The sequence below is a fragment of the Sceloporus undulatus genome, chromosome 5 (assembly GCF_019175285.1).
Source record: "Sceloporus undulatus isolate JIND9_A2432 ecotype Alabama chromosome 5, SceUnd_v1.1, whole genome shotgun sequence".
Taxonomy (NCBI): Eukaryota; Metazoa; Chordata; class Lepidosauria; order Squamata; family Phrynosomatidae; genus Sceloporus; species Sceloporus undulatus.
In genome coordinates this window covers 144777641-144790351 of record NC_056526.1, presented here as the reverse complement: position 1 = coordinate 144790351, position 12711 = coordinate 144777641, and the positions used below count along the sequence as shown (strand labels likewise).

General features: G+C 39.1%; 1 protein-coding gene across 4 annotated transcripts in view; it reads right to left on the bottom strand.

The window, feature by feature from the left end:
* Positions 1 to 12711, bottom strand: part of FBXW7 (F-box and WD repeat domain containing 7) — a 172777-nt gene that overhangs the window by 49960 nt on the left and 110106 nt on the right. The window contains exon 1 of one of the 4 annotated variants that reach the window (XM_042468097.1): positions 12231 to 12275. The exons of 2 other annotated variants lie outside the window; for them this stretch is intronic. In XM_042468097.1, the coding sequence (XP_042324031.1) occupies positions 12231 to 12272 (42 nt within the window). In that variant the 5' untranslated portion in view covers positions 12273 to 12275. Of the gene's footprint in view, positions 1 to 1388; positions 1907 to 12230; positions 12276 to 12711 lie in introns of those variants that run through there. One more of the 4 variants, XM_042468095.1, reaches the window with a different exon arrangement.

The window sequence follows — 12711 nt, the reverse complement described above, 5'->3', positions numbered from 1 at the left end:
ACACTAGGAAAATAAGCATTTAATTATATGATTATTCATATGTTGATGTTCATGCATTATGCTTTATTTTAAAGAATAGTCTGTTTAAATTTTGGGGTTTTTTTTCATTTCATTTTCACAATAATGAAGATGCTCCTCTTGCTTTATTTGTGTGCCTCACACGGGACAACACACAGTATGTTACTACACAGAATGAAAAAGCCCAAAGCAAGAAAACAACCTTCTCCACTGGTAACCTCTCTCTTTAAAACAAGGCTGGGAATAATGGAGACCATATTTTTATCCATGTAGAGAGGGAATGCTAGGAAAAACATATTAATTTACTGTTGTACACCATATTGCTATAATCAACTTACATCTTTAGAGGTAGGATTTATGTACTCGAGGCTTTTAACCTCTATTAAAAATTAAACTGGTTTCCCTCAGGGGGAATACCATGATGTACTAACAGTAATTTTTCTGTTTCAAGCTATGAAATTCTATATTTTCCTCAATAGACAAATATTAGGAATCTGGAACACTAACTCCTGAGGCAAGTATAACTATTTTCTCAAACCCCCCAGGATACATTTTAAACAACAGACTGTCTGTATACTTCCCTAAGGATTTAACCAAACTCCTGTTTTCTCAATATTTGTAGGAAACTTTTTCCATTCTTTCAGAGCCTTGGTTGTGAATATATAGAAGCTAAACACACTGTAGCAATGCCCTATTAAAATTAGTCCTTTACCATATTAAGGCATCTATTCCCATCAGAATGATCTAGTATAGGGTTCCTGCTTTTTTTTGAAAAATTCAATAATGCATATACAAATACCTAGAAATGTTTGAATTCTGGAAGAAAGTGTTTGTTTTTCTCCCCCAAATAACAGATCCTGCAGCCTATATTCTGCATTACTATTGGGAATACACTGTAACACTGAAAGATTTCATAGCATCTTTAAAATGCCTTTTTGAGATAAGCATTACATGGAAACATAAATACTTGCATCCAGGGTTACCTGGGCGAGCAACATGAAAATAAAATATCCTAGGAGACATTAGAAATATACAGAAAGCAGCTCTGATTAAAAATAAGCCTAAAGTGCTGAGTTGAATTTGAACAGCCAGTCCAGCCAAAGGTAAATAGCCTGCTGTTTCTTTAGCTTCTCCATACAGATTCCTAAACGAAAAGGATTTTGCATCTCATTGAGTCTTTTCATTGTTTGCCTTTTATTCACCATATAAAATTGTAAGCATTCAGACATCCAACCAAAATGGGGTGGGGGGGAGAGAACACAGAGCGATGCTGCAGCCATCTCTGATGATACAGATTTTTCCTTCCCCATACAACACATTCACACCACTTGCACTTACACAGCAAAGAAAACATCATTCAGGTTACTTACTTTGTAAAAAATCATTTTTAAAGTGCCGTAGAACCCCATGTTTTCGGTATTTTTCCCCTTCACAGATTCTGTGCCCCCGTGTGTCCGGCTGCTTGGCAGTCTCTGACAATATAAACCCTTTTCAGGTAGATATGTCACAGACTCTAATGTGGACATGCTCGGGCACGTCAGAAAAGGAAGATTAGGCAGCAGAACCAGCAACCAAACTCCACTGCGAATGAGAACGAAGCTCAGTATCAAACAGCTTCTCCTGGCACGCATGCACATATACGTATAGCTTGTCTGAGAAGAACTTGAGGGAATAATGGGAGAAAGGGGAAGATTATTGGAGGAGACTTTGCCCTGTCAAAGCCTCGACTCAACGGATTCCTCCCTTAGCAGCACAGAGATCAGATTACATCTTCCCTCATGCTGAGAATGGTGCAGTCCAAGCTTCAGCAATGCAGGCTGCACATCAATTATATGGTGCTCAGCTCCAAGGAGCCTGTGAGCACACAGCATGGGAAGGACTTCAGCAGGAAATTAAACCAGCCCTACGCCATCCCCACATTGGCCACTGGGTTTGGGAAAACACCGAATATCTAACCATCCTTTCAAGCCTGAGTAATTTATCCCTCCTCCCATTTTAAACAGACAGGAGAGTACTAGATAATTCAAAATTACTGGCTGAAGAAAACAAGATCATTTTCAATAATTACAGCTATACTGTGGCCCTCCAGCAAGCTGGTTGGACCTTTATGCCTATGCATCCAGACAGAAGCAGGAACCGCTACATAAAAATGCAGCTAATTTTAAAATAAATCCAAGATAAACATCTCTTTGGAAAAACAGCCTTTGGGGGGAAATGGTAATAAATTACATTGCAACGTTTAATCAAATCATGATGGAATGTCAGCATTAGGATTCAGGCATTAATCTCCCCTTGCAATTATTGAAGTTGCAGTTTCAGGGTAATAGACCTAGAATGGGAACTCATGGGGACATCTAGTCTATCCCAAATTGAACAATTTACCTAAGCTGTTTACTGATGTCTACACAGTTAACATACAAATCAGAGACTAAAAGGTTTATTTTAAATCTGTATCTGTACTATTAAAATACTACTATCTGGCGAGTTACAGACCGCCCATTTGGGGCGGGCTGTACCCGCCCCTTTCCCCGGTGTATCGGGGCCTCAGCTGCCAGAATGGCAGCTGCTGAGGCCCCGATCCACCGCTTTTCAGGCTGCGGGGAAGCGGCAAAATGCCGCTTCCCCGCAGCCTGAAAAGGGGTGTCCTTGGGGCTTCAAGCCCCAAGGACACCCTGCGGGCGGCGGGGAGGAGAAAGGGGCCACTTGGCCCCTTTCTCCCTTGCTTCGCTGGCGCAGCCGTTGAAAGGCTGCACCCAGGCGCCGCAAAGCGGCACCGCAACCAGTAAGGAGCTCCGAAACGGAGCTCCTCTCCTGGTCTGCAGAAAGGCGCACTAAGCGCCCTGGCGCGGACCAATGATGTCACGTCCGCACCGCCCCGTATAGAGGCAGTGGCGGTCGGGACGTCATCATGGCGGCCCCCATGGAAAGGGGAGCCGCCATTTTGTACGACTCAGTCCATACTTTCATGGCAGTGGGTGGTAACCCGCCTCTATAAATGTTTGAGTACTACTACCATGTTAGATCTTAATTTTTCTTAGGGTAGGTTCAGATGACCACATTTCTTCTACCATTAGGTGATTTTCTCCTCACTGGCCTTCTTGAACGGACTCTTAACAGTGCATCCTTGAAAATGAGTCAACATTCATTCAATCAAGCAAGAAATTTACCAAACTGTGAGGAGTCACGTATGAGCTGAATAGTTTTTCTGGATCTCTTCAGAAAAGCAAATAACCTATTTCATATCACAGTGGTGGAAAAGAAAGATAACACTATAAATCCAATTATAAAAACATAAAAAATAGGCAAAATTGAAATATTAGATATCTTAAATATAATATTTCTGCTTCCAATGATAGGGTGCAATATGGCATTTCTGTGGAAGTTTGGTCATATTTTTCCCAAATTGCATTCTTGCTATTAACAGTGTTCCTCCTCCCACATTTATATTATAAGATGAAACACTAACCAAAAAGAGCAAATTAATTTTTAAAATATTGCTTCTATCACCCTAATACTTAATGGCAACTCTTTCAGCCTTAAATGAAGTCTCCTTCAGTCATCTTTCTTCTCAAAATGGGTTCTTGGTGGTTCAAAAAATGTGCACAGTGCTATATGTGAATGGTGCAGATCTATGTAAATTGCAAGATTCTCCCTAAGATACTGACTTTCAGTTGAAGGCCAAAATGTAATTTATATAAGTGTATACTTTTAATAAATGATAGTATGGAGCAAAAATCTTGCCTTAGTTTTGGTTGTTGAGCTCAAAGACAAAGCTGCCCCAAAATGAGCATAACAGAAGAAAATGTCAAAATCACATAAACTGTGTATCTGGTGACCGTGTGTATGTACGTGCCTTCAAGTCACCTACTGACTTATGGTGACACCATTCACAGAGATTTCTTACAAGTGCTTAAATATTCATGTACATGCATCTGGAAGTTCTACCACAATCAAATTTCCTAAACATTTATAAAAGCAGTATGGTTGCTGTGAGCAACATAATTGTACCAAACCATTCAGCTGCAAATGGACATTGTTATAGTATACTGGACCAATGTTTGCTGGTGGGTGGTGCCAGATTTCAAACTTCCTTCATAGAATCATAGAGTTGGAAGAGACCACAAGGGCCATCCAGTCCAACCTCCTGCCATGCAGGAACACAGAATCAAAGTACCCCTGACAGATGGCCATTCAGCCTCTGTTTAAAAACTTCCAAAGAAGGAGACTCCACCACACTCTGAGGGAGTGTGCTTACCAATGGACAGTAGTTATATGTAAGAGTCTTATAGTTAATAATGAATTTGGCTGTGCAATCATACAGGCAGCCATAAGGCAAAGCTTACATGCACCTTTAAGAAGAGTAGAATATTTAGAAAGTGGAACTGTACTTGCTAGCCCTGCCTGCTGTATAATGGGCTCATGCCCTCTATCTGTTGAGGGAAGAAGGTCTGCAATTGGGAGCTTGCCACATCTGTGTATGGTTCTGCATACTTTAGAACCCCATGTCTTACTTTACTGATGCAAAATCCAACTTCTCACCTAGCTTGGATCTCAAATTAGCAAAAATCTTAGTCCTGTTATCTTGGTTAGTATTTCTATCATTGTGCCTATCACTGCAAGAACTTTCTAGAGTGTGAAAGCACATTCTTGGTGTCCTCTAGATCAGTGTTTCATAGGTTAGCTAATGTTTGGGACTAGTAGCCCACTGCCACTGTACCAGCAACTGGCGCCATCTTTGCATCCACTAACTACAACTGTATCTTTCTTCCTGGAAATTTGCTGCAGATTGGCAGACAACAGTTCACGGACCAGCACTTGTTCATGGATCGCCATTTGAGTAACGCTGCTCTACATGCACTGTCTTGCTTGGGCAAGGGATTACATTTGGAAACACTTTACCTGAAAAATTATTGACTTATAGAGGTATAACGAATCAGAGTACAGTACCTAGTACTTTACAAAACAGACCTGCATTTTTTCTCAGGGTATGACAACTACTTAAAGAAATAAAGTGGCAGGCATAAAGTGGTAAAACACAAGCCCCAGTTTCAAATCAAAGCATCTCTGATAAGAATGATAACAGGACCCCTTGACAAAGAACAATTTTTTGTTGAGAGATCCAGTTGTAAATTGCATTCTGATAGTATGATGTAAGACTATGGACAATGCTTCAATTAACAGAATGTTCCCCAGGAAAAACAAATAATGCTATACACTGAAAAGCTAGTGTTGGACTATGTTGGACTATGCCAGATCAGGATTCAAATTCCCTGTCAGCCATGGAAACGCTTGGGTGACCTTGGGCAAGTCACTTCTCTCGGTCTAAGAGAAGGGCAACTGCAAATCACCTCTAAATAAATCTTATCAACAAAACCCAATGATAGGGTCACCATGCACTGCTGTTGACTTAAAGGCACAAAACAACAAATACACATAACCCCTGGATGTCCAGAACAGGGCTTGTCTAGGATTCTTCTCCTTGTCATATGTGCAAGAATTTACAGTTGGCCCTTCGTATCTATGGATTCAAGCATCCACAGCTTGAATTTTTTAAATATATATAAACAAACCTTTGCCATTTTATATAAGGGACACTATTTTAGTATCTTTATTTAATGGGTCTTGAACATCCACAAATGGTCCTGGACCCAAACCCCAGTGGACACCAAGGGCCCACTATACTTCAGGCAAATCTCAAGTCTCTTTCTGTACAGTATGAACAGGAAGTTATAGGTCTACTCATATGCCATTTGGAAGAACGGTATGAAAGAACCAGGCATATGATTCAGATTTTAAGGATGAACTGAATGTTATAACAAGTGTTACAATAAACATTAAAATAGTCATGGGGGAAATTAAATGTTATAATAAGCTTGAGAATGCTATCAAAAATAGCAGCCCTGCGTTAGCATCCTATACCTCCACAATACTTGCTGACATGACCATTTTGTGTGCTCCACAATACTGGGTGACACAAGGTTGAATGAGAATAGGCTAACAGAGGGAGAAGATTTTTATTGCAATGTCTAGTTCTGTTTCCACCCACCCAATGACTTCCATCTAAGTATCTCTTCAGGTTGGTTACATAAACAGGTTCTTCTGTCCCCTTTTTCTGTGATAAAGTCTCAAACATGTGGCAGTATTTAAAGGAAGATTTAAAAATCTACCTACTTATCCGAGTTGGGTAAAATAGAACTCTCCAGATGCTTTTATACTGCAACTCCTAGCAGCCCTAGCCATCATAGCAAATGATGAGGCATACTGGAAGTTCCAGTCCAGTTTGGTTACCTCTGTCATACATTGATATGGGGGAGAGGGAGAGGGAGAGATGGGGGGGAAGAGATTTTAAAGCTACTGTATTAATGAAACTAATTTTTGTCTCCTGAATTAATTATAAAGAGCGGAAGTTTTTACCCTCATTTTACAGAGGCAAGTGAGATGCCTAGCTCAAATTACCTGTCCAAAACAATTAAAAAAACAAACACACAATTACTCTTATCCCAAAAGAATAAACCAAATAGGAATAGAAATCAAGGGGAGAGGAAGGCAAACAGGAAAATTCTGTTTGCTGTTAGAGAAGACAATAAGCTCCCCCAAGCTGTTGCCTGAGTAACTGCAGATGATTTATGCTTACACAGTTCTTTCCAGTTAGTCACTGCAAACAGGTTATTAAACGTCAACAGCAGAGTTTCTCAGTAAATTATAAAGGCTAAATTACTAAGTAGTGTAACTAGGTTCCTACAATCCTGAGAGTCATCACTGTCAGCAAGACCAATTCTTTCTGAGGGAAGCACAGGACCCAAAGACCAATAACACAATGAAGAAATAAATATGTTCTAACTTTGAATCTGTGTTTACTATTTCTTCATAATTTGCATCCTATGGTAAAGTAATTGCTGCTCCTAATATTGACCAGATGGAGAAATATGAGAGCATACAACCTGTCCTAAAACTGAGCTACCGTGAAGTCTGGGTGGCTTCTTTATGAGAAGCATAGAGCAGATTATCAAATTGATATGTCAACTGACAATGTTTCAAAATGCAGGTGGCATACACACTCTTTCAAAAGTGAAGCCTAATATCTATTTATAGTTGTCATCTCAAGTATTGGTTTAGTTTTACAAATGAAACACTGGATAAAACAGAAGTCTTAATTTTAGCTTCTTTGCTATCTCCCATTAAAAAAGAAAATGTTTGATTAGGGGTAGGGTCTAACTTTCACAAAGCATGCTGGTCTTAAGTTTGCACTCACACACACAAGTACTCCTGATACAGAGCTTTAGATTAGCTGTATTTCATTTACTAACAATTGTTTTTCTACTGCATGCATTTTTTCCAATTAAAATTCCAAATTATAGTATAAATCATTTTATTTGGTTCTTTCTTCTGAAGCATCATGTTTATTTGCATGCTTTGTGTTAGAGAAACCTTATCAATCCTCAAACAAAAAGGAGGTCGGACTTGAGCTGATGAACAGATGGTTCTTCCTTGATTACAGGGATGAAACTTGTATGGCTCTTCAGAAGCAGATGAATTGCAATCCCCAGTATTTCTCATCAATGGCTGTACAGGCTAGGACTACTGGGAGTTACAGTCTAATAACATATAAAAGGCCACACAATTCCCAATCAACTTCTGTTTTATCCTTTGGTCCAAACAATTTTGTATGAAGCCAGAAGTAACAAATACAGGAATTAAATCACAGTATTTAATACCTATGGTAAAAGAACAATCAGATATAGGAAGTAATTTGTCACTTAAACTATCAGGTCTTAGGATAAACCAAGAACATTACTGCATCACTGATGAAGCAATGAATGCATAAAAGCATACGGGTGAGTTCTAAAGCTTTATGAAACTGAAAACTCATTCCACTTTATTACCGATTCAGCTATCACAAATCACATATTTGGGATAAGTATATAAATCCTGGTTGCATGGTCACTAAAATCTATTATTTGGCCAGAAAGAATATTAAATAATCAAAAATATTACACTTTCTATTCTCAAAAGGTTCTTACCTCTGGAAATGTCAAAGAAAATATTCCAGATGGGTAGCAGAGTTAGCCTGTTGCAGCAAAAGCAATATTATTGTACTTTAAAGACTGCCAGATTTAATATGATAAAAGTGTTCACAGTGGACTCCATGAGATGAATGGTGTTATCTTCCGTTGGTAAGTAGATGAATCTATTGCATCTTTATCTCACTTTTCTTACAAAGAGTTCAGGAAAATTTACCTTTCATTTTAGCCTCATAGCAACCCTGTAAAGTAAATTAAGTCTGGGAGTGAACAACTGGCCTAATGTTACTGAGTAATCTTTACAGAGGGGGGAAATCTGTTATCATTATTATTAAATAATGCAAATGTCTGTTACAATAATGTGTAAAACTCAAAGGGGATACTGTACATGGGAAACAAAATCACCAAGCACCATGGAGAAAGGCATTAATACATTCATCAATCCAAGTTTTGCTATGTTAACATCTGCAAATTAAGTTAACTGCAAATGGCTGCAAAACAATGTTCCTCAAATAAAGCTTCAAAATACAGTCGCAGACCACCTTCCTTAGACTGATGAAGAATTTGGTGGACAGAATGAACAACATACTATCTTACTCGCAGAGGGAAGTCGTAGGAGCTAGATAAGAAAAGACAAATAAAGCACATGGAGAAAAGGGCAACAACTGAATGAGAGAAAGGAGGAAGTGTGTGAACTTTGGGTAAGTGGTGCAACAGAGGGACCAGGATACAAGAGGAACACATGATACAGCAGCACAAATTCACAGTGCCCCAAAGACACTGAAATCAAAAGAATTCAACTACTTCACTTTAACACCTCTATTCAATACCTATATTTTTACATTTTTACAAACACGTGTAGTGAAAATGCAAATATTCACTAAAAACAAAACAAAAGTTGAGGTCCTGAAAGAAATGTGTGAAACCGAAATATCCACATATAAGAGTATATGCGTAAATACAAAAGTAGAATACAGTATAGATATCAGAACTGATGGGCAGGAAAAAGCGGCTTGAAGCTGCCTTTTCTGAAGCAGCATTGAAACTCCACCAACCACACTGCCCACTCCCAAGGTGGTGTCAGATTTCTGCAAATTCAGAACTTCTGTGCATCAAAGAGTCCAGTGTGTTGAAACAGTAAAGAACTTTATTGAGAACACACAGTCAGAAATTCACCATTCAGCATTTAAGCCAGAACTGCCTACCCAAAGCCAAACAATACATTAAAACCTCAAAACCTTAAACTCCACCCTCTACTGCTCTGTGCCAAAACTAGCACCCACCTCCAATTCCCACAGTCTATCCCCCACTGTTAACCAATTCCCCCTTTCCATCCTTCTCACAAGCACTATCTTTCTCTTTCTCAGACATTCTCATCCTCTACCCCCCTTTCTGTTACTACCTGCTACCAACTCCACTCAGCCTACATCCCACACATTCCAAAAGCTACCATTCCCATAACTCCAGCCAGATGCAACCAATCTCACCTCCTCATCTAACTACTACCCATAAGCCCCAGCAAAAAATACAACCCAAAGCAATTAACCATACTAATAGCAATTAAAACATAAACTTAAAAAATAAATTATTAATGCAAAAAGGCAAACCAGAAACATAGAACCATAAAAACCTGACAGAATCCATGAAGCAAGCATGGTTCTGACAGGTGACTAGAGTGCACATGTCATGATTACATAGTGTGGCTTCAAGCCATGCTTCTGGGTACTTTTTCTTTTACTGTTCCTCCCACCATATGTGCACACCTTCACAGGAGCAAGCCGCCAGCGACTGCCATCCCATTGGATGGCCATCCCTGTGAACTTGCACACATTCGCATGTGCAGCGCTTCCTCGGGACAGGGCATCAGCACAGAGGTGTGCCCATGCAGATGCCAGCAAGGTACAATCATACCCCCCTTCACCCCATGCCCCCCCTTTGACTGTCTGTTTTGTTTATGTTGTACTCATCTCCATGAGAGGTGTCATGCTTTCTTTTTTGGGAATTGCCACTCCCACCGCTTGGGTACAGCAGCTCCGTCCCTTTTAAATGCACTCCTGCAACAGGCATTTATATGTACAATTAGGGCTAGAGTTAGGATAGAGTGCCCCTTTAGAGCTGCTCTGACGGTGCTGCATTTAGATGTGTGAGCAAAGGTATGCATTTGGGAAAATTCAGATCCTTTTTAGTCTGGCTTTACTCCCCTTAGGACAGCTTGAGAGTGGTTTCTGGCCAACTTCAAGGCCTTACCTGGAAGCCGGCTGGAAACCTGCTTATTGTGACCATCTGCTTCACCCCTAATTTGTATGGATTAAATTTCCTTTATATATCTGTGAGAACATTCTGGATGACAGGAAAGAATACAGAGGATTTACAATTTGCTACACAGAAGCAAATAGCCAGAAAGTGAGCTATACGGTAATAAATGCTTATCTGTTCTAGTCTGAGACTTTATACCTGAAAGTTTTATTGATTCAAGTGTACTTATTTTTTCAGTATAGTAAAGGGATCTTGTAGCATCTTTGAGACTAACTGAAAGAAAGAAATTGGTGGCATGAGCTTTCATAGAGAAGGCTGAAGTCTACGAAAGCTCATGCTACCAACTTCTTTCTTTCAGTTACTCTCAAAGTAGTTACAAAATCCCTTTGCATACTGATTTTCCAGAATAACACCGCTATATCTTTGAATTCGGTTTTTTGAAACAGTCACGCTCAACATCTGTATGGAATTTTTGACTTCCACATATATTCCATAGCTCACGTCCTTAAAATTCAGCTATAAGACATGAATATTACAGTATTCCCATATAATTGAACAAAAATATCATTCTCTGACTTTAGAAACTTATGTAAGTAAAATGCCACTATCCACACACAAAATGAACCAACTCATCAGCAAACTTGAAGAAGCCACATGGTTTAGTTTGTCTTGATAACCATTCAGTGGGACATCCCTCCCTCAAATAGCCCAATGAAAACAGAATATGTTCTGTGGCTACAATATGCTGGATGATTATTGAAAGAGGTAAGAAAACTTGACACCTAGCAAAGAAAATAGAAAGAAGGCATGTTTGGATGAACAGGAGCATCCTGCAGTGAGTTCTACTTCTTCCCAATATGGCAAATGGAGGAGTGGGTGAACTGAAGCAGAGAGGGGTTTGACTAAGGCCAACTAATGAGTTCATGGCAGAAGTGAAATTCAAACCAAAGCTATTTTGATTCAAAGCTCAGTCTCCTTACCTACTATATTATGCCAGTTCAATGACAATGTCAACACAAACATGTGATTAATATATAAGAAAACCATGGCATCTCACTCATCTTATGTCCCAGCTAAGGTTTTGTGACTTTGTGATCCTATACTCTTCCCAACAGTACCAACAAAGGCTCAATAAGCAGCTACAGAAAAAAAGTAACACACGAAAAACATGGCTCATGTCTCCAGTCTCTAGGAAAGCTGTCATCATCAAACATGTTGCTCATGCTGACATCCAATATAAGTTAAGCACAGAATCCAGTAAGCAAGAGGCAGTGATGATACCCATTGTTATATAAAACAGGATATCTTATATTCATAGGCAATTGTAATTTAAAAGCAGGAAACAGGGAAGATCAAAGGACAAACAGCACTGTACAGTACTTAATGAGGCAACTAGATCTAAGATGAAAAGATGCTTAACTGGTGTTATGCTCAAATATGAAAGGAAAGTCTAAAATTGAACAATGCATATAGTAGTAGCAAATGAGAATGTGAGAAGCAAGAATCCTGTGAATCTAAGCATTGTAAAATTAGAAATGGAATATAAAAAATTGCAAATTTAGTGTGTGGACACAAATGAGACATTTTCAGTCAGATAATTACACAATGCAAATTTTACTTTGGAAGGACAATCAAAAAAGAAATGGAGTTGTGCAGCAAAAGCAATGAGGGGATATAATGCAAAGTCTGAACAAATAATATCAGCAAGAGTCCAGGGAAAACTGACCAATATAATATAATGCAAGTTTATACTCCAACTACAGAGAAGCAACACAAAGTAATTGAAAATTTCTGACTAGGAAAGTTGACCGCACATCAAAACAGGACACTTTACAATCACATGCAATTGTAAGACAAAAGCAGGAAAAGAGCAGCACCAAATATTTTTACAGAATTTGTCCTAGGATCAAGAAATGAAGCAAGGGAGTTACTTACTGATTTGTGTGAGGCTAACAGTTTGTTCATTACAAAACACATTCTTCAAACAATCATAGAGATGACTGTATAAAAGGACATCAACTGATGGCTAATACAAAACTGGAGTAGGAGAGGGAGAAGTTCCATTCTCTCTGCTAAAACAAGACCAGAAGCAGATTGTGGAATATACTGTTAACAGCAAACATTAGAATAAAGCCAAACACATATACTAAGTCCATCAACATGTCAAAATAGCACCTGATGCACATCACTGTAGAATTCAAAGACTTTGTAAAGTTCAGATTTCCCTAACTGATCAGGAACCAGAGAAACTCTTGACCAAAACCAGGTACATTGTCAGAATGTGAACAGAGACTACCTGTAGCCAAAAGATGCAGATGAAACTCTTCAAAAGACAGAAGTAAAAGTTGTCAGGGTCAGAATCCTGAATGCAACTTTTCAGTAACATGTGTGTAGGAACAAAGAGAACTATTACAAT